General features: G+C 38.9%; 1 protein-coding gene across 6 annotated transcripts in view; it reads left to right on the top strand.

Annotated features, from left to right (window-relative positions):
* Positions 1–18,120, top strand: part of LOC134636073 (protein turtle homolog B-like) — a 151,287-nt gene that overhangs the window by 76,242 nt on the left and 56,925 nt on the right. For 4 of the 6 annotated variants that reach the window (XM_063485856.1, XM_063485860.1, XM_063485854.1 and 1 more), the window contains exons 8-13: positions 2,471–2,613; positions 2,863–3,003; positions 3,380–3,496; positions 4,041–4,191; positions 8,668–8,791; positions 17,207–17,382. In XM_063485856.1, coding sequence (XP_063341926.1) covers positions 2,471–2,613; positions 2,863–3,003; positions 3,380–3,496; positions 4,041–4,191; positions 8,668–8,791; positions 17,207–17,382 — 852 coding nt within the window. The remainder of the gene's footprint in view (positions 1–2,470; positions 2,614–2,862; positions 3,004–3,379; positions 3,497–4,040; positions 4,192–8,667; positions 8,792–17,206; positions 17,383–18,120) is intronic. The other 2 variants (XM_063485858.1, XM_063485855.1) reach the window with 1 other exon arrangement.

Genomic DNA, 18,120 nt, shown 5'->3' with positions numbered 1-18,120 from the left:
GTGTTCTTTCCCACGCTCAGCCTCACTCGTCCTTCTCTCCATCGCTCTGCAGATAGCACTCCTCCCACTCACACCATCTCTCCTCCTTATCACCCAGTGCTTACTGTGAAGCTTTCCTCCCTGACCTCATTCAGACATTACACTATTCTCACCCCTTTACAATTCCAGATTGAATAAGTTTTGCTTCCCTTTCCCTCCATCAGTCATCCTTTCTGTCCCAAAGAAACCAAGGGGGGGAGCTTGTTCATCATAGCAAATCCCTATTATTTGAGAGTTAAAATTGAGAGGGGAAATCTGGAAGGATGTCTGCTAAAGTAGAGACGATCAAATAACCTTGAACTAATCCGAGCTGCTCTGAATGATTGAATGAGGTAGTTTATGTGTCACATGATGTCACAGGAATTTTTGATTTTGTCTGTAACTAACTGTGACTACAAATACATTTGAAAATCACAACAACTTTTATTCTGACTTACTTAGTAATATTTAGGTAAGGTTTGAGACTATTTATAGTTACTGGATACATTATAAGAAAAATGAACATATTAACATGTCATGCTGTTATGTTATTGCTTGAGCACAGAGGTTCAAGATTGTTTCAGGTATGTGGTGGCACCTGTATCACAATTAGCATGTAATTTGTTCAGTTCTCTGACGAGACGAGCAGTGACGATCATGTTGAATTGAGTCGTTAATGAAGGTGTAATGTTTTGAAACTGTGTGTGTGTGTGTAGCAAACATCTAGCGTAAAGTGACAAAAGCTTGTAAAACCTTGCTTTGGTTGCCAAACTGTTTTAGAATTTATCAAAGTTGCCTTATAATTCGATACTTTTTTATGTTTCCGTGACCACTGAAAAGAATATTGAAGCTCCATTCCTCATTCAGCCCAATAGGGGCTTCAAACTAACTGTTTAAATCTGGGTTAGTATCAAAGTACCTGACCTCTGAGAAGTCAGGTACTTTTTTCACTCATTTTCAGCCCAGTCCTTGTATCTGATCATTGTCAGAGAAATGTCTATTTGCTTGTTAAGCCATTTAACACTGACCTATGAATAATTTAAGGATAAAGAATGCAACTAATTCAATAAATATATTAGTTTTCTGTCTACACATAACAACCCATCAAAGATCTAACTTTTAATCGAATTTTTAGGCACTTTTTTATGTAAACATGCATAATTTCTTCCTATATTTTTAGCTAAATCTACATGAAATGCCAAAGTTAAGGCAATCATAAAATAGTATTATTCTACCAAAAAGATGCTGTGTGGCATGTCCTTAAAACCTTAAGAAAACTGCTCAAGTGAAGCACAAAGATAGTAACAGTCAATCTACAGCATAGGGACTGAAAGTGTCCTTAAGAATATAAAAAAATCCACCAAGGACCTGACACATGCCCCGAGAGCTACATCTGACCCTTTCGTTGATCCAGCTACTGATACCTCATCAGAAACGGTCTCAGGAGAAGGGTTGCTGTCAAGAAGCCATTCTTAAGAAAGGGAAAGGCTGAGGTATGTCAAATTACATAAGAACTGCACCGAAAATCAGTGGCAACAGGTTTTATGTTTATAAATTTTTGGTTCAAATTATCATCAGTTTGACAAGAAGCATGGTACATTGAGTGTCACAGCTATAAAACACAGTGGAGGAGCTGTCATTTGGGGCTACATTTCAACCATATGCTGTAGTTGTAGCTTCTAAATAGTAAATAAGCAGAGGCAGATGCGATGGTAGTATGATTTTTTTCTCACCTTTGGAAGACGTTGACCTAACATAGCATATTTCCCCAAATTCCTAAAATGTACCTTTACACATCAGACAGTGTTATGAATAGCAAAGTCATCAACTACTTGTGATGGATGGATTAGCAAACAGACAGAATAGTAAACTTGTAATTTCCATGTACAGTCTGACATTTTGTCCAGCCTAATCAATTTCCATGGAAGATGAGATTTTGTGTAATTTAATCACTAGAAACCAATGCATCCATCTGAATCTAAAGTCATTTCAAGTCAACAGTGATGCCGTCCCTACATGTAAGCTTTGACAGATTGGAACAAAGACAAGTAAAAGCATGTTATTAGTATTAATATTGTGTAGTAGATGTGCCTCAGGGGAGCTGAAAACATCAAACAGCAGAAAATAGCAGATCGTACTGACATTCATTTTCCAAACAATACTTTTTAGGAAAAGAAAAGTTTTAGATTCTGAATATAATGAAGGTGCAGAGGTGTCTGACAATAACTAGGATTCACCAGACCAGATGTTCTTCATATACATAACTGGATTCATTTATTTACTATTTTATTTTGTCATTATTTCAATTATTATGATGATGAGCCCACATTCTGTGAACAGTGCCCTCTCTGTTTCTCTGCACATCTACTAGAACAACTAACAGGCATTGCGCTGCCACAAAGTGATGGTTTAGCATGTGGGTTATTCGCTCTCTTTTTTTTTTTTTTACCAGATCCTGCCCGTGTGGTAAACATGCCATCAGTCATCTACGCAGCCATTGGTCTGCCTGGCTTCATTCGCTGTCCTGTAGATGCCAACCCCCCTGTAACTCTGGTTAAGTGGAAAAAAGATGGCCTCCCTCTGCGGATAGATAAGGTGAGCCGGCGCTTTGCTGCTTTTGTCCCTTTCTTCCACTTTTCCTAACTTTAGACTGGAAATGAATGCTTCATTCCTGCTGTTGTGATTACATTTTTCACATTGATTGTTTTACTTTAAGTGCACTTCTCTGTTTCTTACTCAAGAGAAGAGATTCAGGATTTTTTAAATCATATTTACTGACAACCATCACACTGGTAATCTGTCTACTCCTTCTTACTCCGCTGAGCACAATTTCTCCATCCTTAGTACCCTGGTTGGAGTCAAATGGAAGATGGGAGCATCCGTGTGGCAGAGGTGACGGAGGACTCTCTTGGCACCTATACCTGCATGCCTTACAATGCCCTGGGTTCCATGGGATGGTCGCCTCCTGCTCCCCTGGTGCTAAAGGTACATATATTTAGGCCACATATGTGAATACTCAGCGCTTCCCTCTTCTGGCATTTAAAGGTTTACTGATAGGATTTACTGAAGTCTGAAAGGTGTGGATTTGTTTTCTCATTTGCAGACATTTTACTGCATATTGCAACATTTTTTATTTATTTGAAATACAGGAACTATTTAGAACACTTCAGATTAAATGAATAATATACATAAACCTTTCCACTTTTTTGACAACTGCAACATGATGTTAATTTGCCCAGTTCAATAAATCTCACCCTGAATACGAAGGGCACAAGCATCCAACTGTCTCCAGGATTAAATGCAACTTCACTGATGTGTACTCTTCAGTGAAGACAGCTCTTCTCAATTTCTTTCTGGGCAGGACCCTCCCAAATTCTCAGTGGTTCCTGGAGGGGTGTACAGGCAGGAGGCTGGAAGAGAACTGGTCATCCCCTGTGAAGCAGAGGGAGACCCTTTTCCCAACATCACATGGAGGAAGGTAAAACCCCTTGCACATCATACATCCTCCCTACATGTGCACAGCCTGTCCACTGAATCTCATGTGTAAGGCAGCTCATTAGTCGGTGCTTCTTGTTGTGTTATGTCACATTCACTGTTTTCCACTGAGGAACCTTCATTTCTAAAATCACTGTCTGTAGTGGATGCTCCGATTTTAATTGCACTGTACTGTATGTCATTGTAGCATTTTTAATCACATTTTAATGATGTCTATAAAAAATGCAATCAGGGAACATATTAGATTCTCTCAATTGTTTTCTTAATCATGGGGTGTGTTTAATCCTGCTTACTTGCTACTGTATGATTAGCTATTGTTTCTGTCTCTCATTTACTGAACACACATTTTATCATTTTGTATTGTTGCAGATGTCAGATGGTAGGTTGGGCTTTTTAGTAGCTGTTAAACTACTGGTTGTTTTTTTTTTTTTTAAAGTGTACATTTTGTATGACACATGCCAATGCACTGTTTTCTTTATCTTTTGCATTGGCTGGCTCTATCTTTCCATGCTCCGGGTGGATTGCAGGTAGGGAAGCCCAGTAAAAGCAAGCACAATGTTCTGCCCCGAGGCAGCTTACAGTTGAAGTCACTCACAAAGGAGGACCATGGGGAGTGGGAGTGTGTCGCCACCAATGTTGCCACGAGCATCACTGCCAGCACGCACGTCCAAGTCATAGGTACCTGAATACATAAATGCACAAACACATATAGATATGTAGACGCACACGTACAAATATCAAATTCTCTTTCTTTAGCAACTATAGTGTTAGCTGTTGTCCAAGGCCTCTTTCCCCAGCAGCTTCTAATTTCTTACTGCCAAATTCTTAATTTTATGTTGCAGATTAAGATTAGTTGGCAATATTGTAGCAACCCTGAAGGAAAAGACTAAAAATGGTTATTTAGAGCCAGAACTGACTACATTTTAATTGATGGTAGTGGGGAGGGAGGGTCGATCTAACTGATTATTAGAATACTAAATGCTAAGTTACTAGCTAACTGTAGCTAACTAGCTTAGAAAGTAGCATTTCGTTATGTGTTAGAGATTCTTGAACTGTTGGTTGAAATCTATAATTAATAACTAGAAAATGCATTTTCTGAAGAAACTGCTGTGTAAATGCTGATAGCTGAATGTTTTGAGCTGAAATGAAATATTTGCTGAATTTTAAGTTAAAAATGTTAAATGAGCTGAAAAATACAGAATTTTTCACCTGAAAACAAAAGTGCAGAACTGTTGAAAGCTGACATTCACACAGAAGAAGTTGAAAAGTAGCTGAACATGTTTAAAATGTACATTTGAAAAAGCTGACTAATGACAAAAGAAAATTCAGAGTCAGAAAACATCTGAATGAATATTAAAAATTCATATTATTTTAATCACTGAAAAGTGGGGTCTTTTCTGCTGTTGAGATAAACTCCTGACTGAAAATACCATGTATTTCAATGGGTCAGCTAGAAGGTTATCCCTCTACTTGGATCCACACAGTTTAAAAAGTTTAGATCTCTGAGCTTTGGAAGACACACTGTTGGAAAGAGAACGGTGGCTACGTTTTGAGCGTTAAATGATAGCTGTAGAGCAAAAACTGCACACAGCAGCAGTTGAAACAGAAGTTTTTAAGATTAATCTTGGCAGAGTGACAGACAGAGCTCATTAAGCAGGCAGGTGTGAGCCTGGTTGCTATAGCGACTCCAGCCAGTGGCATCACACACACACACACACACACAGGCCTCTCTTCTGCTGCTTCAAATAAACAGAAACGTGACCCCGAAACAAATGCTTCTGAAGAAAAAACTACAAGTTGTATAGACAAAATTCTTTCACCGTGAGCACCAGCAATGTCCAGTCTACAGAATTCTCAGTTTTCATGCCTGTGCAGTTTATAATGTGGACGTGGTGACAGTGTAAAGACAGCCTGTACTTCTGATTTTCAGACAAATTTTGGGAGCCATTTTAACATTGGACTCTATGGAAGAGTTGCATGGAGGAGGCTGTGCATTGGTGGCATTTATGAAAGAACCATAACATCTACTACAATAACAATAACATTGGATGAAAGAGGGCAACGATGGCTACGTTTTGAGGGTAAAATGATGACTGTAGATCAAACGCTGTGGACACAGCAGCAGTTTAAAGAGAAGATTTTAAGATAAAATTTTTCCCTGCTCCCACTCTACCAGTTGACTTTTCTCACTCTAACCGTCAACATTCCGTCCCATACACACCCATTATAAACTCTGAAACGGGTGAAAAAAGCACGAAACTTAAACTGGAACTGAAGAAAAGGTATAAAAGATATTGAAAAGATAAATACAAGCTGAAAAGTTCAATGTCTTGACTTCGTTTTAAAGTTTTTGAATGGTGTCTCTAGGTCAACGTATGTCGAAGTAGTTAGAGTTGAAAGAGGAGTAAGTTGAATGAGAATTTGAAGATCCTCCCTTTGAATTACATGGTAAATTTTTGTTGAATAAAGTTGAATAATTTAAAAAATATAACAGCCAAAAATGAGAAAAATACAAGCACACATCTCCAAAAGAAGAGGAATCTAATGGTGGTTGAATGGTTTTTCTAAGTTGAACGGTGATAAAGGAGATAGCATACAAAAAAGCGGGTCTGCTCTGTGACATCATAGAGCTGCAGATGACACATCAAAGGAATTCCACATGACAGAACTTCAAAATCCCTTACATAGAGGTTGTAACCTCAACTCATTTCATTGCTGTTTTTCAATTCGGAGCTTATAGTTGCAATTCTCACACGTCTTGACAAAAGGTTTTTAAAAGTCCCTGAAGTCATTGCTGTGATATCATGCTTGGGTTATCAAAGAAATACTCTTCATCTTGGATGAAGACCATCATTAGAATGATGAAGGCTTTGAGCCTAAAAGATGATCCAACCCAACAGCCAGTGTCTACAAGCCAAGTACGGAGCAGTTTCTCCACTGGAGTGCAAAGTCCACCCAGTGTGATGAAAGTATCATTGGTTGATCAATCTGCTTTAACTAGCAACAAACTTGCATCAAAAAGAAAGCGATCTGAAGTTGAGGATCGACTTGATGACAAAAGAGGCTTCTCCACAGCAAAGAAGCAACGGCGTTTCTCTAAAGAGAGACCCTGCAGTCACACTGAAATGAGCAACACACAGCAGAGGGTACCTAACATATGGATCATCGGCTCAAGTTACATAAAGCGAGGAGAATGGTCAGCACGCCACATGTTTGGAGAAAACTTTGGACTTGATGCCAATGTTCATTGGTTTGGAAAAACAGGGATGCGCTGGGATGGCGTCCTTCTTCGTTTTGATGCAGAGTTGATGTCCAGAAAGAGTCCACCTGATATTTTGGTCATTCATGCAGGCGGCAACGACTTGGGACTCATATCCGCCCAGGAACTTTCCTCTGCAATGACTAAAGACTTGACTGAACTGCATGCAAGGATCCCCTCCATGACAATCCTATATTCCTGCATCAACGAACGCCAAGTGTGGAGGTACAGAAATCCAAAGTACATGATGGACATGGGTGAAAAAACTGTAAACTCAGTCATGAGAAAGGCAGTTCATTCCTTTGGAGGCTTCATCATTGAACATCCCTCCCTGAGATATTATGACGAAACCCTATTCGGACCGGACGGAATTCACTTCGACAAGAAGGGAAATGAAGTGTTTCTGACCAACATCCGCTGTGCCATCGAGAAGATCCTTTAGAACCTGTCTCACAGAAAATAGACTTGAGAAAACGCACGACTTCTGGCAAGCCCAACCTACCATCTGACATCAGGAGCTCCATCAAAACTGTCTTTATTTGATTACTTTAATGTAGTCAAATAAAAATGAGTACAAATCTGAACACTTAAAGTAAACTTCATTAAAATAAAACGATAAATAGATAAATACCAGCTGAATAGTTCAATGTCTTGGCTTCGTTTTAAAGTTTGAATGGTGGCTCTATGTGAATGTATGTGGAAGTAGTTAGAGTTGAAAGACGAGTAAGGTGAATGAGAATTTGAAGATTCTCCCATTGAAATACATGGTAAATTTTTGTTGAATAAAGTTGAATAATTTAAAAAATATAACAGTCAAAAATGAGAAAAATACAAGCACACATCTCCAAAAGAAGATGAATCTAATGGTGGTTGAATGGTTTTTCTAAGTTGAACGGTGTTGAAGGAGATAGATGCCGAAAAACGTACGGAATATATAAAATGGAATAATAAAGATTAAAAGAACAATACTGTGAATGCTTATCAGCATTCACACTATTTAATAGTGACCTTCAGTCATGCTGTTGTGCATTTTTTAACAAGTAAGGAAGCATTATTAGATTCCAGTTTACAAGTGGACATGAAACACTAAATGTAAGGCTAACTGACATCATGGAGGCCTACTCTAAAAAAAAAAAAACTGTCACAGATTTTAGACTCTCTGTGAACCTAGATTTTAAAATGAAATGTCTTAGGTTACAGTTTTTAGATCATGTCTAGCACCATATTGTGCCAGTATAGAATGCAATGTCACTGGGTTGCTTCTAACAGTCCTACTTTAGTTTGTGTTATCTAGCTAGCGACAAACCAATAACTCAGTGGAAAACAAGGAAACTAAAAGGCAAAAGTAAATGGCAGTCCAAGGGGGATCACTTTTGTACTACCCCTGGTTATGACATTTTAGGACATTTAATGATAATTCACCTTGTTTCGGCAGGGGAACTTTTTCTTTAAACGATACAATACGGAGCAACAAAATGACACACTTCTGAACTGTTTCGCTCAGTAATTAGTTATAACTTGTCAAATTCCAAGAGCAGTCATTGGTCTTGTTTGCCTTGGCCTATTTGTCTTGGCCTTTGTTCTTGCTGACCACTGTGCCTCATTTATGGATGTAAGCCAGTCAAATCAGCGGAATACAATGGCTGTATCCCACTGGCTCCAAAGTATTTTCCTGTTTTTTTTGGCTCAAGTATAACAAGTAAACAATGCAAAAAAATATATATACATTGAGCCATTTTACTGGCAGTATTTCCTATGCAGGTAAAATTTTACATTACTGGACCCAACTCAGCTCACAGTAAGTTTGTTTGGCAGGTAAAATAAATGTAGGGTACCACAGCAGGGCAACTCGGTGACTAATGTGCCCTTTTAAAAATTGCTTTCCCTCTCTGCAGGCACAAGCCCCCACGCCCCCACCAATGTCCATGTGGCTGCGTTCTCCACTTTGGCCAATGTGTCTTGGGAAGCAGGATATAATGGAGGTTTCCAGCAGACATTCTCAGTCTGGTATGGCCATGTGTGAGTCATCCCAGCATGCTTTGCTTCCCGCTTTTTCTTCTTCCAATGTGTCCTCTGTTATTTCTGAAAATGTCTTTTCCAGGGTTGTGTTCAGAACAGTTGTGAAAACGTAGAGATGGAAAATACATGGAGTTCCAGTGTCTGTGAGTTTTCATCTCTGCTCTTGGAATTTTCTTGAGGAACGCAATAAAAACAATAACAAAAAATACCGCAACTAAACTGAACTCAACCCAGACTTCTCTGTTCTGCTGCTGCTGCTGCTGCTGCTTTGCCACTGCTTGACTAGGGAAAAGGCCTGGGTTAAAAATATGTGTTCAGTCTCACAAGATTTTAGTCATGGCAGGTACTGTTACATTTTGAATCACAATATTTTCTTTTCTTATATTCTTATATTTTCTTACATCTGAGATGTCCAAAATGTATAATGCAGTACAAAGTGAGTTGATGATGTGCTGCTAATCCTGGGTTGTTAAAGTCTACATGTTAAAGTCTATGGTGTTTAAACTTCTTCAGAGAACATGTGGTACTATTTTAACCCAGGTCTGCAAGGGAACCATTTGCATTTTGGATGATCGATGTGAACACTATGTGTAGTTATTAGATGTCAAAGAAACTCCGGTAGACTGAAGTAGAATTTTTTTTTTAAATCCAGTACTATAGAGTATTAATAGCTCAGCTGAACAAAATGTACTGAAAACATAATGACAAAAAATTGATACAGACAAAAGAATTCACTCTGGTAGTTGCTCAAGATGCATCTCCACTTTATGAAGTACAGTTATTGTCAAACTAGAGACGCACGTAAGACACGAATGTCACGAGGTAAATCAAAGGGATCATGACAAGATGAATGAGAAATGTGAGAAGAAATAAAAACATAACTAAACAAATCTATTTTGAGCTTTAGATGTACTCTTTGACCACAGTGAATGTCTAAAATATGCAGACTATTCACAGAATGCTGCAGCATTTCAAATCCCCATAAATTAATGGAATTTGCCAAAGCTTGTGTGAGAGCAGAGCACCAGTGGTACATATGTACTGTCAAGGTCCACATAAATAGGAGAATAGATGACACAGACAAGAAACTTTACACATTTTGTTGTAACTTGTATGGTACATGTGAACTTAGCCATGTTAAACAAACTAAATGAATGAAAATCAAAATTTTCAAAATATCATAAGGCACACTGGTTTATAAGGCGCACTGACGATGAACGGGTCTGTTTTCATACATAAAGCACACTGGATTATAAGGCAGATTAAGCAAAACAAAACAGTCAGCTAAGTCAAACTTTACTCAATTCATTCTTCTGGCTTCCTCCACTTCTGTACCATTGATTCATTAATGTTGAATTCTCTGCAGCTGCTCTATTCCCATGTTGTTGCAGTATATTAATGACTAACCTTGTGTTGTGGATGGATTATCTCAGTTGTTCTCCTGACTGAAGTTTGATCCGTTTACAGCATCCTTCCATGCGATTGCATTTGTCCCTAACCATTGAGAACCCTCACGTTAACTTTTATCGAGTGGAAAAAAGTTAGCGTTCATCCTCCAGCTATATCATCTTTAGGTGGAAACTAGCGAGCTAACTTCCTGCTAACTTCTAACTCCGTTAAATTTACTAAATTCTGTTTTCATGGATGCCTGGATGTTAAACTTAATTGTTACACCTGGTAAAGCAGAAACACTGATCATTTTTTTAAAGATGAAAGAATTTAGACAGTTTTTAACTCTCAGTGATGCCGCAGTGTTTGTTTGACTTTGGGACCTGATACGGTACTCTGGTACTCTAAATGCTGAAGACACAACAATATAATTCTACAGTAAATGTAATAACATGTCCTGTATGTGATCCACACAAAAAAGATCTATCTTTGTCATCCTTTAAAACTAAAAATTGATACACCAACAATTTAAGAATGTTGTTTGTTGCACCACTTAAATAGTGAAAGACATAAAGCAAGCATCAGATATAGTGCTGCTGCCAAAAACTAGCCTTGCTTATTAGAGTAGCAGTGGTGCCCTCTCCAGTTCTATGGTTCTAGTTTAAACGCTTCTATATCAAACTATTACCTGAAAATTATGATTTCATTTTAATGTGTAAATAGAAAGAATAGTTTGTTAAACAGGTTAATTAGTTTCATTAGAGAAATGCACCTATGAGACTGGTCATTCCCTAAAATGAAGGCTATAAGTCACCTATCAGCTTTTCACCCGTTTCACAAAAACTACTCAAGATATATAGCAATTCAGTGAGTGATTTAGGCAAAATTCAGGAAAGGTCTCATGATCTTTTTATAGTAATGCACCATGTCTTTGATATTATTGTCTGGAGGATGAGATAGTATCTTTATCTGGCAGTTTAGCAAGACTGTATTATGTGTTCAGCTTTTGAGTCTCTTCTGCTGGCACACGTAAAATCACTTCAAAGAAAAAAACTGTAACATTCTGCTGTGCTTTTTATAGACAAAGTCAATACCACATGAAGTCTCTAATTAGGTGAGATAGTGCAATTTAGAATAATCCCTCTTAAGCAATTTTCCAGTCATTACACACGAGTTTGGGAGCATATTCACTGAAAAACAAATAAGACAGTCAAGGAAAATGTAGTGCTGTATTCCATATTCCATACAACCAGCTCTAATTTGAAGGGATTCCTCATATGTGTGGATTTCTTTATAGCACAGTGTTTGCAACATTAAACACGAGAGTACTACTTGTACTTGCCACAAATCACACAATATGCAAGTAAAGATTATTAGGGATCATTAGCTTAAACATCAGCAGTATTGCTGGTGTGAAGTTCATTTGATATTTACAATGCCGTGTTCACATCCACAGGATCAGGATCGACTAAATTAAGCCCCACATGCTTTCCGCAACCCATCACAACACAGTAACACAGTGATGAGACCAGAGAGCAGCACAGATATAAAAACAAGGAGGCAGCTGCTTCAATTAATATTAATTAATCTTCATACTGACAACAAGCATCAGATTCCTCTATACTTCTGCTGTCATTTAAAAGGGCCTTTAAACCTTTCCACTACAACTGATACACTTACTGATTGTTTAAAGCACTTTAGGGTACTAGTATAGGTCCAAACATCAGCACAGAGATGATTCTGAAAACCCTAAGTGGACACTGTTTTGCTGCATTCATGCAAGTCTAAACCCTGCCAGACAAAGGTGGAAGTTGTTTAAATAAGATCTGGAAATGAAACGTTTTTTTTGTGGGCTCACTTACAGCGCTGTGATATTTCCGCCCTTCCCCTTGTCATACCTATGTGTTTAAGATCATCAAACTAATTTTAATATTAGGCAAAGAAAGCCTGAGTAAATACAAAATGCAGTTTTTCTGTAAAAGGCTGATGGGGCGGGTGACGTGGACACCCAAGTTTGTGAATGTCATAACTCGAAAACGAAGTGATGTAGGAGCTTCAGTTTAAGTGAATCTACAGAAAGTCTTATAGGAAACCTTGACCTTTGAGAAGGAAGTGACTTAGGACTAGAAATTGATACCAAAAATCTTGGATGAGTTCGAATCTCAGTGACTTTGACCTCAAGGTTAGGTTTCAGAGGTCAAGTTTTCTGAAAATCTTATGAATGCAATAACTTAAGAACAGGGAAAAGTAGGATCTTTAAAATTGATACCATATGTGCACCTACTAGGAGGCTAGGAGGAGGAGTACCATTTTTTTAATAATGATTTCATTTATTAAGGGAAAAAAACGATTGTTCGATTGATGTCCTTCCTGGATCACCTCTCCCCACAAACCGTCTCTATGGACGAGCCAAACGAAGTAATGGAAAAATACATCTAATAATAATGGATTGCATTTACATAGCGCTTTTTGAGACCCTCAAAGCGCTTTACAATTCCACTATTCATTCACACACTGGTGGAGGCAAGCTACAGTTGTAGCCACAGCTGCCCTGGGGCAGACTGACAGAAGCGAGGCTGCCATATCACGCCATCGGCCCCTCTGGCCATCACCAGTAGGTGAAGTGTCTTGCCCAAGGACACAACGACTGAGACTGTCCGAGCCGGGACTCGAACCGGCAACCTTCCGATCACAAGACGAACTGCCAACTCTTGAGCCACGATCGCCCCTGAATCTATCATTCACTGGCATCATCTGTGTCTAATTCTATCCCCTTGGATGTGGATTTGTCTTCTAAGCAGCCAAATGACTGACTCCCATCACGTTACGTGGCATGTATTCTTTGCTAGAGTTCCAAGTTTCCTAGTATGAGCCCATTCGTGCATCGTTGGACACCTTGCCCTGGAGATTGAGTCTTTTTTGAGCCTTGGGTTTTGTAGCCGGTCTGTCTCCTTCGTCAGGTAACACCATAGTGCCACTGACCATAGTCAATCAGTGTTCCAAGGCTGCCTATTTTGTTTTATTAGTGACTGCTCAATTACTTACTGACCATGTGTGTTCTGTCACCACTGAATTCCTTAGGATATTGTCTCTGATCTTGGCTCACAGTTCACCTCTAGAGTCTGGAGGGCTGGAATTGGTGCAATTGGTGTCTAGGTTAGTTTCTCTTCTGGTTTCCAAACTCAGACAGACTGAAAAGATTAACCAGGAACTGGAAGTGGACCCTCTGTGCGTAGTGCACTTGTAGCTTGCAACTTCCCTGGCTAGAGTATGCTCACAACTACATGACCTCCATGTTTACAGGTCTCTCTTCAAGGTGTCCCTCAGTCACCAGCTATCACTGGTCCCATCTCAGGAAGGTGAGCTCTGTTCCATCTGTTTAGCATCACCTTTATCGCTGTCTTTAGTTAAGGAGAGCAACCCAAGCAGTCTTGCTTAGAACATAGAGACCAAGTGACTGGGTAGTCGTCATCTTTTGGCACCTGCTTACCTTCCAGGTCAAAAAGTCAGGTTGTCTTCAAAAGTATGTAATTATGATGAATCTAAAAAACTGTCTTTCAACTACACTACAAAAAGCAGATCATAATCAACCCTGTCACTGTCTCTTTAAAACTGCCTAAGACCCAAAACTCATTAGCTAAAACCTGTCTGTTTCAGTCCTCTGTGCCCTTTTTCCAATCCCCCCCCCCCACCTACCTGGGTGATTGGGAGTTACTGATTGGGGTTATGTGCAAGACGAAAGACACAGGGTTCCATGGTCTGCCATTTTGGATCCATCACTGGTCAAGGAGTTCCATCAAAAGTATTCCAAAAACCCAGTATGTCACCAAGAGGCTCATATTTAGCAGGCGATGTTACGGCCGAGTAGCCAGCGTGTTGTGGTGTGGAGCCATTATTGAGGCAGATGAAACACATGAAAACAAACGATAACATAAACAGAACGAGAACTAACAAAACCTAGACTGGGAGTAACTAAAACATGAAACCTGAAAATGCTGAAAACATAAACCACGGAGACGTCAGGAGGTAAACCGATGACTTCACAATGAACAAAGGGAGACAGAGGACATAAATACACAGAACGGTAACGAGGGAAGTGGAAACACATGGGAAACACAGCTGACACAAATGAACATGACGCCACAGGGGAAGCAAAACTGCACACACTGAACATGGAACGCAAGACTGTCAAAATAAAACAGGAAACATAGTGAGATGTAGACTGTGACAACACGAGCCTGAGAGAGGGATCGAGAGGGGACACTTGACAGAGGGAGCGAAACATGACGGGCATATATGGATACACATGACAGACAGGAGAGACATGGAACGAAACACGTGGAGGAACATGTAAACAGGAAGGGGAGACGAGACACCTCGACCAGACAACATGGAAACAATTATAACTAAACATAGCAGCAAATACAAAGATAAACTCAATACTAAATAATAGAAAACTAAAAAAATACAACACAAAGAAACCATAACCCCAAAAGCTGGGTCAAATGACCTAGAACCATGACAGATGGTATTGGCACGGTCCCCTGGTGCTCCTGTGCCGGTGTGCCATTTCTGTCCGTTTCTTCTCCTTTGTGTGTTTTTTTCGCTCTCCCTGTCTCCTTTCAGTGTGTGCGTGGGTTTACTCTGTTTGTTTCAGAGGCGGGATTCCTCTGGGTTTTCTCACCCTCCTGGTTTTTCACACCTGGAAGTTGTTGCCAATCAACCCACCTGTGTGGAACGTTAACCCATCTGATACTTAAGGCTGCAGAAATTCCTCAATTGATGCTAGATTGTTGGAGTTACTGAAGTAGCATTGTCTGGCTTCTGTGTGTTCACTGTGTTTGACTGGAATGGCTTAGAACGAACCCAGCTTTCCTCTGTGCACTCTTTCAGCCTTGAGAAACCTTCAGAGAGAGAATCTGGAAGTGAGTCATCTGTAAAATTAGAGAGAGAGAATTAAGTGGACTATCTCCCTGCCAGACTGCCCGTTCCACTCTGACAATACCATGCTCCATGCTTGCTATAAATCTGCTAAACTTTTGCTTCAGTGTCTCACATCTGAGTGTGAGCCTTGACATACTGCAAATGTTTAATTGCAATTCAATTCAGTTCAGTTTTATTTAGATATCGCCAAATCACAACAACAGTTGCCTTAAGGCACTTTATATTGTAAGGTAAAGACCCTACAACAATACAGAGAAAACCCCAACAAACTGATGACTCACTATGAGCAAGCGCTTTGTCGACAGTAAGAAGGAAAAACTCCCTTTTAACAGGAAGAAACCTCCAGCAGAACCCTCCAGCAGAACCAGGCTCATGAAGGGGCAGCCATGTGCTGCGACCAGATTAAGTTCTTGCTACGAAAGAAGACACAAGCAGTTATTAGGCTTAGGGGGCAATTACTTTAAATTTAGGGCCTGATAGGTTTGGATAGCATTTCTCCTCAATAATCATTCTTCTCAATAATCTCATCAATAATTATTTTAAAATTGCATTTTGTATTTACTCGGGTTATTCTTGTCTAATATTAAAATTTGCTCAATGATCTGAAATGTGTAAGGCCCCATATGGACTTCTGCAGGAAAGGTTTATAGCATAACATATGTAAGTTGTCATTACCAGCATTTATGCTTATGTCTGGTGCATTAGGTGTTAATTGCCTTGTCATCCCCACCCTTTGTTTTTCAAGGGAATATATATATACATATATATATATGTGTGTGTGTGTGTGTAATATAGGTCTCTCAGGTTTTTCCTCTTCTTTGTACATTCCCTTATGTCATTTCCGTCAGCTTCAGCAAGCACCTCCAAACATTTGTCATTTGAGATGATGATTGTTATTATCCCATTGATAAAAACTACAAAATCAAGAAGTGGGCAAATACTTCTTGACAGCACTGTAAGGTGGACTGACAGAAACTGCAAAACTGTTTTGTGGTCGGCATGACCACAGGGGAGTTATGGAAATTATGCAGACCTTGTCCTGCAAGGCTAAAATAGAGACTGTGATGTCACTGCCATACAGTTTATAATTTGCAATTGCAGTGCTATGTATTAGTTAGCATGGGTGAATTTTCCTCTGTGGATACACCATTAACACTGAATGATATGTATGGGTTTTGGAGCAGCATTTATTTTCACCCAAAAAAGGAGACCCCAAATTACAGTACTGAGCAGCTGAGATCCTACAACAAGCAAGAATGAGACTTTAAAATCATAACAGTTATGCTCCTCTGTTCTTAAATGTTTACCATTGGTAAAAGAAGAGATGATGCTACACAGTGCTAAACATGGGCCTATTCTAACTGTTTTAAATGTGTTGCTGTCATCAGGTACAAAATAAGTATATATTTTTCAAAATGTAGACAAATTTCAAGATTTTAATATGTTGCTTCTGTTGTATTTTAACCACATAGCATTTATTTAAAAATATATTCACTTAAATATAAATTATTTATAAATTTGTATACTGTGATGTTATTTTCATTTCTCACAGTGTTTCAGCTTTTTTTTGGAAACGAGGTTGTAGTTAATGTGTTAAAGAAAGTTACTTCATTTCTTGGTACCTGAGTAAAGTTTTATTATTGCAGTGCTGTAGACTGAAGGTTGTTGCTGTTTTTGTCTGCTTGATTTGATTGATGAGCTGAATGTATGGCATGGGCAAACAGCAAACTGCAAAGCTGAGCTCGGCATGGGCTTAATACCATCAAGTAAAAACTGTGTTGTGAACAATGAAATAAAATATGTGGTACATGTATTTCAATTCAGATCCATACACTGAACCTATGCAATGTTGAATTTAGGTTTGAGATCAAATAAATTACATTATGATAAATCATTATAATGTGCTACACTGTGTGATGAAACTGGTGCTGAGAAAAGACTTGAATATAGTTGTAACTGTTGTAAATCAATGTCCATTTTTATCCGAAAGATAAAAAAAAAAGTCTTCCTCTCACCTCCTGATTTATTTCTTCAATATTTTTCCTGTCTGTGTACCTGCATCTCATCATGACTCCTGTGCAGGCTGAAGAGGGAGCATTTAGGTCCGTATGACTGGCTTTCCATACCTGTGCCTGGAGGCCACGACTGGATGGTGGTGCCCGGCTTAGAGCCAGAGACAACATACCAGTTTAGCGTCCTGGCCCAAAACAAGCTTGGCACAGGCCCCTTCAGCGAGGTTGTCACTGTGAACACACTAGGTGAGTACACCCACTACTGCTTAACCAGGAGGAAAGGATCCAATAATAAAACAGCTTTGGCAGGCAAGTAGAGAGAGCTGCAAAAAACACTGAACTAAGAAAAATCATCCGGACATGTTTTTCATGTCATGCAAGTGTTAGAAAAGTAGTAGGCTATTTTAAATTATATTGATCTTAATTTGCATTCTAATATTTATCATTAAAAGGCACAAAAAGGCACTTCTTAAATGTTCTTCCAATTAAACATCACACTACAGTAGTAGAGAAGTAATTTCAGGAGGATCTGTGCTGTAAATAAAGTCTAACAAGTTAACAACTCACACATCGGCTCCAGGGAGGCCAAACAACACTCTCTGTGTGAGTGCTGGTCGTGTGATCTTTCACAGACTAAAGGATTAGTGATATCTTTGCATTTTCATATCACCTTTATTCACAAAATGTCGGTTTAAATGTTTAAATGTTTTTTTCATTTAAGAGTTAGTTTAATTTTCCCAGAATACTTTTGTCTCAATGAATAATAAAGTGAATTGCAGATTAGTTAGTTAAATTGAATATGAAGTGAGGTACATAGTTATTACCTCTTATCTTCCGAAGCTGAGTTGAAACTAAATTTTTATTAAAAAAATGCTACTGTGTCTTTTATACACCGAAAACAGCCAACTCCCCATCATTTCAAATAAAAACACTAGTGTGATATATTTAGTACCATATTTAACCATCATGTGCAAAGAAACATTT

Source organism: Pelmatolapia mariae, linkage group LG10_11 (genome assembly GCF_036321145.2).
Source record: "Pelmatolapia mariae isolate MD_Pm_ZW linkage group LG10_11, Pm_UMD_F_2, whole genome shotgun sequence".
In the NCBI taxonomy this organism is placed as follows: domain Eukaryota; kingdom Metazoa; phylum Chordata; class Actinopteri; order Cichliformes; family Cichlidae; genus Pelmatolapia; species Pelmatolapia mariae.
The sequence above is the reverse complement of the archived record's forward strand: the minus strand, read 5'-3'. Positions and strand labels throughout refer to the sequence as shown.